Here is a 16067-nt window from a genome sequence, read left to right on the forward strand (position 1 = left end):
TAGTAACCATCTTTGACAACTACCAACCACCTAGTAACACCATAGCAACTACCAAAAATACCTTAGCAACCATCTTGAACACCCTAGCAACATCTAGAAATGCTCTAGTAACCACCAAATATACCCTAGCAACCACCCAGAACACCCTAGCAACTGCCTAGCAACCCCCCAGAACACCTAGCAACTGCCTAGCAACCACCCAGAACACCTAGCAACTGCCTAGCAACAACCCAGAACACCCTAGCAACCGCCTAGCAACACCATAGCAACCTGCCAGAACACCCTAGCAACCGCCTAGCAACCACCCAGAATACCTTAGCAACCGCCTAGCAACACCATAGCAACCACCCAGAACACCCTAGCAACCGCCTAGCAACCACCCAAAATACCCTAGCAACCGCCTAGCAACACCATAGCAACCACCCAGAACACCCTAGCAACCGCCTAGCAACCACCCAGAATACCTTAGCAACCGCCTAGCAACACCATAGCAACCACTCAGAACACCCTAGCAACTGCCTAACAACCACCCAGAACACCCTAGCAACCACCCAAAATATCCTAGCAACCGCCTAGCAACCACCCAGAACACCCTACAACCGCCTAGCAACCACCCAGAACACCCTAGCAACCACCCAAAATACCCTAGCAACCGCCTAGCAACCACCCAAAAGACCCTAGCAACCACCGAAAATATCTTAGAAACCGCCTAGCAACTACCCAAAAGACCCTAGCAACCACCCAAAATGCCCTAGCAACCGCCTAGCAACCACCCAGAATACCCTATCAACCACCTAAAATACCCTAGCAACCACCTAAAATACCCTAGCAACCGCCTATCAACCACCCAAAAGACCCTAGCAACCACCCAAAATATCCTAGCAACCGCCTAGCAACCACCCAGAACACCCTAGTAACCACCCAGAATACCCTAGCAACCGCCTAGCAACCACCCAGAACACCCTAGCAACCACCCAAAATACCCTAGCAACCGCCTAGCAACCACCCAAAAGACCCTAGCAACCACCGAAAATATCTTAGAAACCGCCTAGCAACTACCCAAAAGACCCTAGCAACCACCCAAAATACCCTAGCAACCGCCTAGCAACCACCCAGAATACCCTAGCAACCACCTAAAATACCCTAGCAACCACCTAAAATACCCTAGCAACCGCCTATAAACCACCCAAAAGACCCTAGCAACCACCCAAAATATCCTAGCAACCGCCTAGCAACCACCCAGAACACCCTAGCAACCGCCTAGCAACCACCCAGAACACCCTAGCAACCACCCAAAACACCCTAGCAACCGCCTAGCAACCACCCAAAAGACCCTAGCAACCACCAGAAATATCCTAGCAACCGCCTAGCAACCACTCAGAATACCCTAGCAACCGCCTACCAAAAAACTTTCTGGTCCAAACTTTCTCAAGCCAACTTAAAGTTTGTCTCGACGAACTTTCGCATCTAGTTATTATTATTATTCTTCTGTTAAAAACTGTTGACTCAAACTCGTCCTAGAGCTTTAACTCTACATACTCCAAACTCGGCTCAGACACTCAAACTGATCTGACCGAGTGTGCTATATCTTTTCAGACTGATCGGACTTACGGTTTTCCTAAAAATGACGATCAAAACTCGGAAAAACTCCCATTGACTTGCATTGGGGAGTTCTAAAAAATTCAAATTTAGATTCAAACTCACCAACCGACGAAAATTCAAATCAAAATACCTTGAAGACTAAACCAAACTGCCGTTCTATATACTATATTAGCCAATGAGACTCATTTAAACTAATGAACTCTAAACTCATACACTTATAAACTAATTAACTTATAAACTCATGAATTCATAGACTTATGAACTCTTAAACTCATAAATTAATAAACTCTGAACTCTTAAACTCATTTAAACTTATAAACTCTAAACTCATTTAAACTTATAAACTCTAAACTCATTTAAAACTTATAAACTCTAAACTCAAAAACTCTTACACTTATAAACTCATCAATTTATACACTTATAAACTCTAAACTCATAAACTCTGAGTGTGTGTGTGTGTGTGAACACACACACACACACACACACACACACACACACTAAACTCATTTAAACTTAAACTCTAAACTCATTTAAACTTGTAAACTCAAAACTCGTAAACTACTTTAAACTTCAAACCACTTTAAACGTTTTAAGTTTAAAGCTTCAAGCTCCCAAGCAACTCCATAGCAACCAAACTTGAGTACCCTAGCAACCGTTTTGCAAGACCTATATCTCTGTATCAGAACATCGTATAGAGATGAGGTTTGGCTCTTTTGACTCATGCTAGCAAACAGCACTTCCAACATGCTACACATGCTAGCAGTGAATAGCTACATGCTAATATCAATTAGTTAAGTGCTAAATCATACCAAGATCATGCTAAGGACTCTATAAAAACTCCATAGTAACCATCTGTGACAACTACCAACCACCTAGCAACACCATAGCAACCGCCCAGAACACCCTAGCAACTGCCTAGCAACCGCCCAGAATACCTTAGCAACCGCCTAGCAACATCATAGCAACCACCCAGAACACCCTAGCAACCGCCTAGCAACCACCCAGAATACCCTAGCAACCGCCTAGCAACACCATAGCAACCACCCAGAACACCCTAGCAACCGCCTAGCAACCACCCAGAACACCTTAGCAACAGCATAGCAACCACTCAGAACACCCTAGCAACTGCCTAGCAACCACCCAGAATACCTTAGCAACCGCCTAGCAACACCATAGCAACCACCCAGAACACCCTAGCAACCGCATAGCAACCACCCAGAACACCCTAGCAACCACCTAGCAACCACCCAGAATACCCTAGCAACCGTCTAGCAACAGCATAGCAACCACCCAGAACACCCTAGCAACCGCCTAGCAACCACCCAGAATACCCTAGCAACCGCCTAGCAACACCATAGCAACCACCCAGAACACCCTAGCAACCGCCTAGCAACACCATAGAAACCACTAAAACACCCTAGCAACCGCCTAGCAACCACCCAGAACACCCTAGCAACCACCCAGAACACCCTAGTAACGCCTAGCAACCACCCAAAATACCTTAGCAACCGCCTAGCAACACCCTAGCAACCACCCAAAACACCATAGCAACCGCCTAGCAACCACCCAGAACACCCTAGCAACCAACCAGAATACCCTAGCAACCACCCATAACACCCTAGCAACCGCCTAGCAACCACCCAAAATACCTTAGCAACCGTCTAGCAACACCATAGCAACCACCCAGAACACCCTAGCAACCGCCTAGCAACACCCTAGCAACCACCCAAAATACCATAGCAACCGCCTAGCAACCACCCAGAACACCCTAGCAACCACCCAAAATACCTTAGCAACCGCCTAGCAACACCCTAGCAACCACCCAGAATACCCTAGCAACCGCCTAGCAACACCATAGCAACCACCCAGAACACCCTAAACTAAACTAAATTAAACTTCAAACTATTTTAAACTTTCAACTAATTTAAACTTTAAACTAAATTAAACTTCAAACTACTTTAAACTTTCAACTATTTTAAACTTTAAACTAAATTAAACTTCAAACTATTTTAAACTTTCAACTAATTTAAACTTTAAACTAAATTAAACTTCAAACTATTTTAAACTTTCAACTAATTTACACTTTAAACTAAATTAAACTTTAAACTACTTTAAACTTTTTCAAACTTTATGGTCCAAACTTTCTCAAGCCAACTTAAAGTTTGTCTCGACGAACTTTCGCATCTAGTTATTATTATTCTTCTTTTTCTGACCGCAAATTTTCTGACTCTAACTCCTCCTAGACCGTTCAAGCTACATACTCCAAACTCGGGTCAGACCTTCATACTGTTCTGACTTGGTGTGCTATATCTTTTCAGACTGATTTGACTTTCAGTTTTCTTAAAAATTAATATTAAAAACCATAAAAATCCCATAGACTTACATGGCAGACCGCTCAAATTGAGCCAAGACTACGGTGGCCCATTAGTGTACAAGCCAAAAACTCAAATCTAAACTCCCTGAAGCCCTAGACTCAATTAAACTACCATTTAATTATCTATCTATCTATCTATCTATCTAACTAATCTTTCTAACTTATCTTTCTATCTAACTTACCTTTCTATCTATCTTTCTAACTAACCTATCTATCTATCTATCTTTCTTTCTAACTAATCTATCTTTCTTTCTAACTAACTAATCTATCTTTCTTTCTTTCTTACTAATCTATCTATCTTTTTAGCTAACTTATCTATCTTTCTAACTTATCTATCTTTCTAACTAACTTATCTATCTATCTTTCTTTCTTACTAATCTATCTTTCTTTCTAACTAACTAATCTATCTTTCTTTCTTACTAATCTATCTATCTTTCTAACTAACTTATCTATCTTTCTTTCTTTCTTACTAATCTATCTTTCTTTCTAACTAACTTATCTATCTTTCTAACTTATCTATCTTTCTAACTAACTTATCTATCTATCTTTCTTTCTTACTAATCTATCTTTCTTTCTAACTAACTAATCTATCTTTCTTTCTTACTAATCTATCTATCTTTCTAACTAACTTATCTATCTTTCTTTCTTACTAATCTATCTTTCTTTCTAACTAACTAATCTATCTTTCTTTCTTACTAATCTATCTTTCTTTTTAACTAACTTATCTATCTTTCTTTCTTACTAATCTATCTATCTTTTTAACTAACTTATCTATCTTTCTTTCTAATCTATCTTTCTAACTAACTTATCTATCTATCTTTCTTTCTAACTAATCTATCTTTCTTTCTAATCTATCTATCTTTCTAACTAACTTATCTATCTTTCTTTCTTTCTTACTAATCTATCTTTCTTTCTAACTAACTAATCTATCTTTCTTTCTTACTAATCTATCTTTCTTTCTAACTAACTAATCTATCTTTCTTTCTTACTAATCTATCTATCTTTTTAACTAACTTATCTATCTTTCTTTCTAATCTATCTTTCTAACTAACTTATCTATCTATCTTTCTTTCTAACTAATCTATCTTTCTTTCTAATCTATCTATCTTTCTAACTAACTTATCTATCTTTCTTTCTTTCTTACTAATCTATCTTTCTTTCTAACTAACTAATCTATCTTTCTTTCTTACTAATCTATCTTTCTTTCTAACTAACTAATCTATCTTTCTTTCTTACTAATCTATCTATCTTTTTAACTAACTTATCTATCTTTCTTTCTAATCTATCTTTCTAACTAACTTATCTATCTATCTTTCTTTCTAACTAATCTATCTTTCTTTCTAATCTATCTATCTTTCTAACTAACTTATCTATCTTTCTTTCTTTCTTACTAATCTATCTTTCTTTCTAACTAACTAATCTATCTTTCTTTCTTACTAATCTATCTCTTTTTAACTAACTTATCTATCTTTCTTTCTAATCTATCTATCTTTCTTTCTAACTAATATATCTTTCTTTCTAACTAATCTTTTTCTTTCTTTCTTTTTTCTTTCATTCTTTCTTTCTACCTAATCTTTTTCTTTCTTTCTTTCTTTCTTCTTTCTAATCTTTCTTTCTAACTTATCTTTCTATCTAATCTTTCTAACTAATCTTTCTTTCCTTTCTAACAAATCTTTTTTCTTTTTCTTTCTTTCTAACTAATCTTTCTTTTCTTTCTTGCTTTCTTTTCTTTCTTTCTAAGTAATCTTTCTTTTTTCTTCTTTCATTCTAACTAATCTTTCTTTCTTTTTTCTTTCTTACTTTTCTTTCTTTCTTACTAATCTTGCTTTTTTTCTTTCTAACTAATCTTTCTTTTCTTTCTTGCTTTCTTTTCTTTCTTTCTTTCTAAGTAATCTTTCTTTTTTCTTCTTTCATTCTAACTAATCTTTCTTTCTTTTTTCTTTCTTACTTTTCTTTCTTTCTTACTAATCTTTCTTTCTTTCTTTCTAACTAATCCACCATTCTTTCTTTCTTTCTAACTAATCCACCATTCTTTCTTTCTTTCTAACTAATCCACCATTCTTTCTTTCTTTGTAACTAATCCACCATTCTTTCTTTCTTCCTTTCTTTCTTTTTTCTAACTAATCCAACATTCTTTCTTTCTTTCTTTCTTTTTCTTTCTTTCTAACTAATCCACCATTCTTTCTTTCTTTGTAACTAATCCACCATTCTTTCTTTCTTCCTTTCTTTCTTTTTTCTAACTAATCCAACATTCTTTCTTTCTTTCTTTCTTTTTCTTTCTTTCTAACTAATCCACCATTCTTTCTTTCTTTGTAACTAATCCACCATTCTTTCTTTCTTCCTTTCTTTCTTTTTTCTAACTAATCCAACATTCTTTCTTTCTTTCTTTCTTTTTCTTTCTTTCTTACTAATCCACCTTTCTTTCTTTCTTTCTAACTAATCTTTCTTTCTTTCTTTCTTTCTTTCTTTCTTTCTACCTAATCTTTTTTCTTTCTTTCTTTCTACCTAATCTTTTTCTTTCTTTCTTTCTTTCTTTCTTTCTTTCTTTCTTTCTTTCTTTCTTTAAACCTTTTCTATCTATCTATCTATCTATCTATCTATCTATCTATCTATCTGTTCTAACTAATCTGTCTTTCTTTCTAACTAATCTTACTTTCTTTTTTCTTTCATTCTTTCTTTCTACCTAATCTGTCTTTCTTTATTTATTTATTTCTTGCTTTCTAACTAATCTGTCTTTCTTTCTAACTAATCTTTCTTTCTTTCTTTTTTTTCTTTCTAATATTTTTTTCTTTCTAACTAACTAATTTATCAATCAAAATTTAAACTACTTTAAACTTCATACTACTTCAAACTTCTAACTACTTTTAACTTTTTCAAACTCTCTGGTCTGGCTTTCTCAAGCCAACTTAAAGTTTGTCTCAACAAACTTTTTTTTTCTAGTTTATTCCTGTGATCAAAGCTGAATTTTCATGATGATTTGATGATCAAGAAACATTTATGATTATTATCAATGTTGAAAATTCAGCTTTGATCACAGGAATGAATTACACTTTTTTGAGTGTGTGTGTGTGTAAAAGAGCAGTCGGCTGGTTAATGAGTGAGTGAGTGTGTGTGTGTAAAAGAGCAGTCAGCTGGTTAACGAGTGTGTGTGTGTGTAAAAGAGCAGTCAGCTGGTTAACGAGTGTGTGTGTGTGTGTGTGTAAAAGAGCAGTCAGCTGGTTAACGAGTGTGTGTGTGTGTGTGTGTAAAAGAGCAGTCAGCTGGTTAACGAGTGTGTGTGTGTGTAAAAGAGCAGTCAGCTGGTTAACGAGTGTGTGTGTGTGTAAAAGAGCAGTCGGCTGGTTAACGAGTGTGTGTGTAAAAGAGCAGTCGGCTGGTTAACGAGTGTGTGTGTGTGTGTAAAAGAGCAGTCGGCTGGTTAACGAGTGTGTGTGTGTGTAAAAGAGCAGTCGGCTGGTTAATGAGTGTGTGTGTGTGTGTGTGTGTGTGTTCGTGTTCTCAGGTGCGTTTCGTGAAGCCGGTGTTTCCAGGACAGTCTCTGCAGACACAGATGTGGAAGGAAGAGAACAGAATCCACATTCAGTGTTCGGTGAGCACACACTCGTATCCCAGAATCCCGTTTGCCTCTGAACTCGAGCGCTGGTTCTGATTCTGCTGGTTTTCAAGGTCAAGGAAACGGGAGACGTGGTTCTGGCGGGAGCGTATATAGATTTACACGCATCAGTGGAAGCGTCAGTCAGCGCCGGGACGCCACAGGCACGTACACACACACACACACACACACACACACACACACACACTCTCTTAAAGACCCGCAGGACTGAAGGAAGCTCGTGTTCTGTCACACAGACTGATGTTCTGCAGAGCGATCTGGTGTTCGCTGAGATCGAGCGCAGGGTCAAAGGTCAAGGTCAGGAGCTGGTGAAGAAGGTCAACGCAGTTCTGGCCTGGGAGATCATGAAGGACGGGGAGCGCGCCAGACACTGGAGTGAGTGTGTGTGTGTGTGTGTGTGTGTGTGGAGAACATAAATCATTAGAACTAAGATTAAACTGAATAAATAAATCAATAAAAAAAAAAAAAACTAAGTAAAAAAGTATGAAATAAAGAAAGAAACAAAATATCAAACCAAATAAATAAATTGATTCAAATAAATATTAAAATTGTATTAAAGAAATACAAAACTTTCTTTAAAAGAAATAATAACGTATTAAAATACAGAAATAAGATGAAACAACAACTAAAAAATTATTAAAATAAATATGAAAATGTAAACTAAAAAATTGATTAAAATGAATAATAAAAAATTATATTAAAACTAAATAAACATTGTTCAAATACAAAATAATGAATAAAAATAAACAATGTATTTTAATAAAGAAATAAAAGAAATAAGATTAAACTGAAAAGTAAAAATTCATTAAAATAAATGTATTAAAATAAAGAAATGATAAATAAATTTAAATAAATAATTAATCTCTGAGAAAAATAATGTAATGGAATGTAATATTTTCCACATATGAACATGTATAAATTGGCCTGTGTAAATCGGGTCGTCCTGTGGAGAATATAAACAGGCGAGGGAAAGGTTCGGGTGTGTGTCGTTGTTAGTGTGTGATTGTGTTTCTCTCTCAGCGCTGGATCTGAAGACGGGGGAAGGCGCTCTGACCCGAGGGGTCGCCGGAGGTCAAGCTGACGTGACCTTCACTGTGGCGGACCAGGACTTCATGGACGTGGTGACGGGGAAACTGAACCCGCAGAAGGTACTGGTGATCCGGACACACACAGAGACCCACACACACACACACACTCACACTCTCTCTCACACTCTAACTCACGCACACACACACACACACACTCTCTCACTCACTAACTCACTCTAACTCACTCACACACTAACTCTCACACACTCTCTCACTAACACACTCACTCACTCACACACACACTGTCTCTCACACTCTCACTCTCACTCACTCTCACTAACACACAATTCAATTCAATTCAGAAAGCTTTATTGGCATGACAAAAAAGAGACACACTCTCTTTCACACACACACACTCTCACTCACTAACACACACTCTCACTAACTCACTCACACACTAACTCACACACACACACACACACACACACACTCTCACTCACTCACACACTCTCTCTCTCACACTCTCTAACACTCTAACTCACACACTCACTCTCTCTCACACACTAACTCACGCACACACACTCACACTAACACACTCACTCACTCACACACACACTCTCTCTTACACTCACACACTCTAACTCTCACACACACTCACACTCTCTCTTACACTCACACACTCTAACTCTCACACACTCTAACTCTCACTCACACACTCTAACTCTCACTCACACACTCTAACTCTCACTCACACACACACTCTCTCTTACACTCACACACTCTAACTCTCACACACACTCACACTCACTCACACACTCTGTCTTCTCTCACTCTCACTAAGACACTCTAACTCTCTCACTCACACACTCTCTCTTACACTCACACACTCTAACTCTCACTAACACACTCACTCACACACACACTCTCTTACACTCACACACTCTAACTCTCACACACACTCACACTCACTCACACACTCTAACTCTCACTAACACACTCACTCACTCACACACACACTCTAACTCTCACACACACTCACACTCACTCACTCACACACACACTCTCTTACACTCACACACTCTAACTCTCACACACACTCTCACTCACTAACACACACTCTCACTAACTCACTCACACACTAACTCACACACACACACACACACACACACTCTCTCTTACACTCACACACTCTAACTCTCACACACACTCACACTCACTCACACACTCTAACTCTCACTAACACACTCACTCACTCACACACACACTCTAACTCTCACACACACTCACACTCACTCACTCACACACACACTCTCTTACACTCACACACTCTAACTCTCACACACACTCTCACTCACTAACACACACTCTCACTAACTCACTCACACACTAACTCACACACACACACACACACACACACACTCTCACTCACTCACACACTCTCTCTCTCACACTCTCTAACACTCTAACTCACACACTCACTCTCTCTCACACACTAACTCACGCACACACACTCACACTAACACACTCACTCACTCACACACTCTCTCTCTCACACTCTCTAACACTCTAACTCACACACTCACTCTCTCTCACACACTAACTCACGCACACACACTCACACTCACACACTCTAACTCTCACACACACTCACACTCTCTCTTACACTCACACACTCTAACTCTCACACACTCTAACTCTCACTCACACACTCTAACTCTCACTCACACACTCTAACTCTCACTCACACACACACTCTCTCTTACACTCACACACTCTAACTCTCACACACACTCACACTCACTCACACACTCTGTCTTCTCTCACTCTCACTAAGACACTCTAACTCTCTCACTCACACACTCTCTCTTACACTCACACACTCTAACTCTCACTAACACACTCACTCACACACACACTCTCTTACACTCACACACTCTAACTCTCACACACACTCACACTCACTCACACACTCTAACTCTCACTAACACACTCACTCACTCACACACTCTAACTCTCACACACACTCACACTCACTCACTCACACACACACTCTCTTACACTCACACTCACACTCACTCACTCACACACACACTCTCTTACACTCACACTCACACTCACTCACTCACTCACACACTCTCTCTTACACTCACACACTCTAACTCTCACACTCTCTCACACTCTCACTCACACACTCTAACACTCTAACTCACACACTCACTCACTCACTCACTCACTCACTCACTCACTCACTCACTCACTCACTCACTCACTCACTCACACACACACACCTCCTCACTTTATTTCCCTCAACATGGGGACAGGAGAGCTGTCAGTCAATAAATATGAAAAAGTAACTTAGATATATTGTTGTAAATTGAAAAGTAATGCGTTAGTCCACAGTTCCTTGAAGAAGTCTTGTGACTCCGTCAGTGAAGTTCCTCCAGCTCTGCTCGTGTGTTTCTCCACAGGCCTTCTTCTCTGGAAAACTGAAGGTCAGAGGGAACATAATGTTGAGCCAGAAACTGGAGGCCGTTCTGAAGGATTACGCCAAACTCTGAAGATCCACACGACTCACTCAGATGCTAACGCTAACGAGCCGTTCGCTAACTCTACTGACGCTGGACCGTTTCTAATGACATCACATCATTAATAAAAACCCCAAACATGTGTTGCATTAAGTCATTTATTTTCTCTTTACAGTAACGTATATTACAGGTCTCTTCATACTCATTATAAAATTAAATTCATTTGCGTATATATTCACATTTGAGAGGTTAAAGGGCAGAAAGCATGATCACTGGGTGAAGAGAGAACGACCTTCATCAGATAAAAGAGCGAAAGGAAGTGTGTGTGCCGAGCCGACCGATCGACCGCACGTAAAAGAAAAGCCTAAAAAATAAACCCTGAACAACGTTCCTAAAAACAAACGTCTGCAGAAGCTTCGATGAGGATTATAAATATGCTTTATATTGAACACAGAATCTTTCATCAAGTCTCATATTTACATCTGAAAATAAAAGTGGCTGTGATCTTGGTTTCTGACTAGACGAGCCGGTTTAATTATAATGGAATGATGCTGATCTCTACAGAAGTGCTTCATTAGCGCTCCGCTCAATACTGCTCATCAGAGTACTGTACAATACCTTCAATATCTTCAACCGCACACACACTGACGTCCAGGCCGAGAGATCACGGATGATCCGTAGAAATATAAGGACACTTATCACTATATTAACTCTAGAGCACGATCACAACACCGCTTAGCAACAGTTTGGCTAGTTAAGGCTTTACTGAGATATAAATATGTCAGATTAACTGTATATGCTGAAGGTACAGTGTGCTTGAAGACGTGGCTGCTTCCCTGTATTATAGTTCATGATGACGTGTGTGTGTGTGTGTGTGTGTTCTGCCAGCGTCTCTCTCTCTTCTCTCTCTCTCGTATTGCTTGCCTTACCGTGTGCAAAGAAAGTCATTGTGCTACATGATAAACTTGACGTCGTTCCTCGCGGTGCCGTAAGCGCTCGTGGCGTCGGGAAGAACGCGCATCTTCATGGTGCCGTCGGCGCCGCAGGAGAACACCTGATTGGCCGAGGCCGTCTCGATCTGCATAACGCCCGTGCCGAGGTTTCGGAAGAGCGACTGTCTGGCGTGTTCGTTGGGGAAGCTGTGCAGGAGCGCCTGAGTCGACATGCTCCACACCTGAGCACACACACACACACACACACACATATTACAGTCACAAACAATACCATTACAACTAAAACACAAATCTATTAAAGTATTAAAATAAAAATGTATTAAAATAAATATAAACATTTATTAAAATAAATAAAAATGAATTATGATGAAGAAATAATAAAATATGATCAAACTAAATAAAAATGTATTATAAAAAAAATTCTTTAAAAAAAAGATTAAAATAAAGACTAAAACTAAAATCAAATTGATTAACAAGTAATGTATTAAAATGAATAAATACATAACTATTATTTTAATACAAATTGTTTAAAATGAATAATACAAATTAATTTGAAATAAAAATTGATTGAAATAAAAATAATAAAATAACATTAAACAAATAAATGAAAACAGATTAAAATGCATAATAAAAAACAATATTAAAATAAATAAATAAAAGTTAATATAATAAAATAACATTAAACCAAAAAATACAAATTGATTAAAATGAATAATAAAAAATAAGATTAAAACTAAATCTGTGATCGTCTGTCGACATGCATCACAACTGAGGGATCCGACATAAATACACATCATGCATTTAAAGGTGCAGTGTGTAATGTTTAGCGGCATCTAGTGGTGAGGTTGTGAACTGCACCCAACATAAGTTACGGTGGCCGACAGGAAGTGATGTCGTCGTCTGAGACAGCAGAGAGTAGCCAGTTAAACAATGCGGTTTCTTTACAAAGATAAATCAAAAAATGATGTTTACTTAATTATTTAGTAAAACGATGTTATTGCGAATGTTATTGTGACTTGTTCATCATTGTGTCAGTGTTTTATTCGCTGACTTTAGCTGAAGCTTCTTTACACGAAGAAGAACACAGTGAGGAAACGTGTTTGTCCGTTCAGGGCCACCGTAGAAACATGTGGATGTAAACGGACCCGCGGTGTGTGTAGAGAGAAACGCCTCATTCTAAGCTAATAAACACACAACGGTTCATTATGTAAGATCTTTATACACCACTGAGAACACAGATATGTGTCTGATACTGCATTTCTGTCAACAGATCCTCCTAAATATTACACACTGCACCTTTATTAATATTCCACACTGCGTGTATTCCCCGTGAGTGAACATGAGTGAACACAGGCGCGTCTGACCTTGATGTTGCCCTCGGCGGATCCGCTGATGAAGCTTCTCTCGGTGCTGTCCACCGCCAGCGCTTTCACCGGCGAGTCGTGGGCCTGGAAACTCTGGCGCTGGATCCTCAGACTCAGATCCAGGACACTGATCCAGCCCTTCCTCCCTCCGCTGAGCAGAACCTGCTGTTTAGAGGCCAGGGCCAGGACCGTGGAGCCCGACTCGTGCACGCTGAAGCCTGAGCACACACACACACACGCCACTCAGATACACTCGTTCATACAGAAGAATCATGTCTGAACGTGTGTGTGTGTGTGACGATGACTTACCGTGAACCAGACTGAAGGCCGGCGTGACCAGCGTATCCCACAGACACACGTTCCTGTAACGGGAGAGATCAGCAGTTCTGATGACTTTCAGCAGCTAAAATATTTATATAACAGACCTCCTGAGATCTGCAGTTAATATTTCAATTTAACATATTCTCTGATGTCACATGACATGCAGCTAAATCTTTTTTATGATTTAACTAAATAAAAAAGTTTGTCAATACAAACTCTGTTGGCTTGAGAAAGTCTCTGTACTCAATCATTTTATCCCTTAAAACTCATGACATATTTAAGCGCTTTTTTTCTTGAAGAAGTTTCTTCATGGCTTGAAATATCTTGAATGTAACTCGACACCCTTGCCTCATTTAGTATGCGCGGTTCTATGAATATGCAAATGAGCCCCGCCTCCACTCACTCACTCAGCTCAGAGATCCACTGGTTGACGATCACACGTTGATCTGATTGGTTACAAGGTAGTTTGTGACGTCAGAAACACCAGCGATTTCAAAGCGTGTTTTTGAGACTGTCTTTGGTTCACTGCAGTTTTAAGGAGGAAATACTCAGCAATGGAGTCGACTTATGAATTTACACATTTCGAGGCGGACGGAGAGGTGGACTGATAGAGCTTTCTCAAGCCAACATTCTCATGATGTTCTCATGGACTGGAGAGGCTCAGCTCTCGCTGCTCGTCAGATCTGCACCTGTTGTCTGTGGACAGGCCTGCGGTGGCGATGAGAGACGACGAGCCCACAAACACAAAGTCATTCGCCGTCTTATTGTGACACTGAAGCGTCTGGAGGAAAACAGAGGAGAATATGATGAGGAAAACACTGGGCATCAGAAAGAGCTTTATTCCCCGTCCACACACACACACACACACACACACACACACACACACACACACGTATAAGTAAGGGATAATCCACGGCTAGCCGTGCATTAAGTAAGGAATAATTGACGACAGGCCGTTGAATTATTAGAAAAATAATGCACACCCGAGGTGGTAATGCGGTCACGAAGCGGAGTGGCCGTTACACCTCGGTGTGCATTATTTTTCTAATAATTCAACGGCCTGAAGTCAATTATTCCGCTTATACTACAGTTACCACACCTCGAAACATTGTTCAGATTATGTATTTCAAGACGTTTGTAAAGTTTTTGTCATTAAAACGCTCTTGTATGTAGGACTAATTTCTTACGCATCTAATCCAATGCCTCCGTTGCTAATTCCAAAACGTCATTTTAGAGTTAGTAACGGAGGTTTGAGCCACTGATAGCAGACTAATGCTGGGACACACGACTAGCTGACACATTCTCTGACTGTTTTCATCGACTGCAGCAGATTTTAAACACCGACTTTGAACACAGACTGAACGCGCTGAACACGCATTTGGGCATGATCAGTCATAAGTATCAAATTACATTCATAACCGGCCTTAAAGTGTGTCCTCGGCTCGACTTTATGCAGTTATTAGAGAGAGATGTTGCAATAATGAGACAGAAAAGCATGTGCGTCAATATTATTATTTATTTATTAATTCAATTCGTTTTAATTAATTCGTTCATTCTTTTTTTTCTTTCTATTATTGACAGATGACAGTAGACTAGCCAAATAAATGAAGAAGAAAAAAAAAGCCTTTTAACAAGTAAGGCCTATCAATAATTATTTATTTGTTATATTATCTGCAATAAAAATCCGTGCTGCAGAACTATCCATTTATTTAGCCTATATTCAGATTCATTTTCTATTGATTATAGATAGGAATATACTTTATTTATTAAAATTAAACTGCATGTTTCCATTGATTGTGAAGCTAGACATTGAAAATTGCAGATCAAGCGCACGGGGCTAAATGTTTTTTTCTTGTTATGAATTGTATCCTATTTTCCGTTATTACAGTTAACTACGCGAAGCGATATGGAACTGTAATGCGGTCAAGACCTGCCTGGAACTACTTTAGCTGTGCGTTTCCCTGAAAATAATGCACACCTTAGAACGTTCGTCAACCAATCAGATTCAAGCATTCAACGGCCCTGTAGTATAAAGGATTTTAATGCACGACGTAGAGGCGAAGAACCACCCGACGCGAAGCGGAGGGTGGTTGCCTCTACGAAGTGCATTAAAATTCTTTAATGCACGGCTAGCCGTGGATTATCCCGCTTATACCTTGGTTATTTGCCAAGTTAAAAATAAGTTAAAGCTGTAACTGATGTTTACAGTGTCATTTTTTAACAGACGTGTAAAAATGACGGTTATTTCTTAAGTTAAGGCTCGTCAGTTCTTGCACTCTGACCGCTT

General features: G+C 39.1%; 2 protein-coding genes across 7 annotated transcripts in view; one reads left to right on the top strand and one right to left on the bottom strand.

Moving 5' to 3' along the window:
• hsd17b4 (hydroxysteroid (17-beta) dehydrogenase 4) overlaps positions 1–11284 on the top strand; it is a 61967-nt gene extending 50683 nt beyond the window's left edge. The window contains exons 20-24 of one of the 2 annotated variants that reach the window (XM_084086729.1): positions 7479–7565; positions 7643–7732; positions 7826–7964; positions 8610–8737; positions 11086–11284. In XM_084086729.1, the coding sequence (XP_083942855.1) occupies positions 7479–7565; positions 7643–7732; positions 7826–7964; positions 8610–8737; positions 11086–11175 (534 nt within the window). In that variant the 3' untranslated portion in view covers positions 11176–11284. Of the gene's footprint in view, positions 1–7478; positions 7566–7642; positions 7965–8609; positions 8738–11085 lie in introns of both variants that reach the window. The other variant, XM_084086728.1, reaches the window with a different exon arrangement.
• Positions 11284–16067, bottom strand: part of dmxl1 (Dmx like 1) — a 56336-nt gene continuing 51552 nt past the window's right edge. For 4 of the 5 annotated variants that reach the window (XM_084086724.1, XM_084086725.1, XM_084086726.1 and 1 more), the window contains 4 exons: positions 14470–14561; positions 13769–13821; positions 13460–13677; positions 11287–12316 (listed from right to left, as the gene is read on the bottom strand). In XM_084086724.1, coding sequence (XP_083942850.1) covers positions 12095–12316; positions 13460–13677; positions 13769–13821; positions 14470–14561 — 585 coding nt within the window. In that variant the 3' untranslated portion in view covers positions 11287–12094. Of the gene's footprint in view, positions 12317–13459; positions 13678–13768; positions 13822–14469; positions 14562–16067 lie in introns of all 5 variants that reach the window. The other variant, XM_084086727.1, reaches the window with a different exon arrangement.

Source organism: Abramis brama (assembly GCF_963993115.1).
Source record: "Abramis brama genome assembly, chromosome: 16".
Lineage (NCBI taxonomy): Eukaryota > Metazoa > Chordata > Actinopteri > Cypriniformes > Leuciscidae > Abramis > Abramis brama.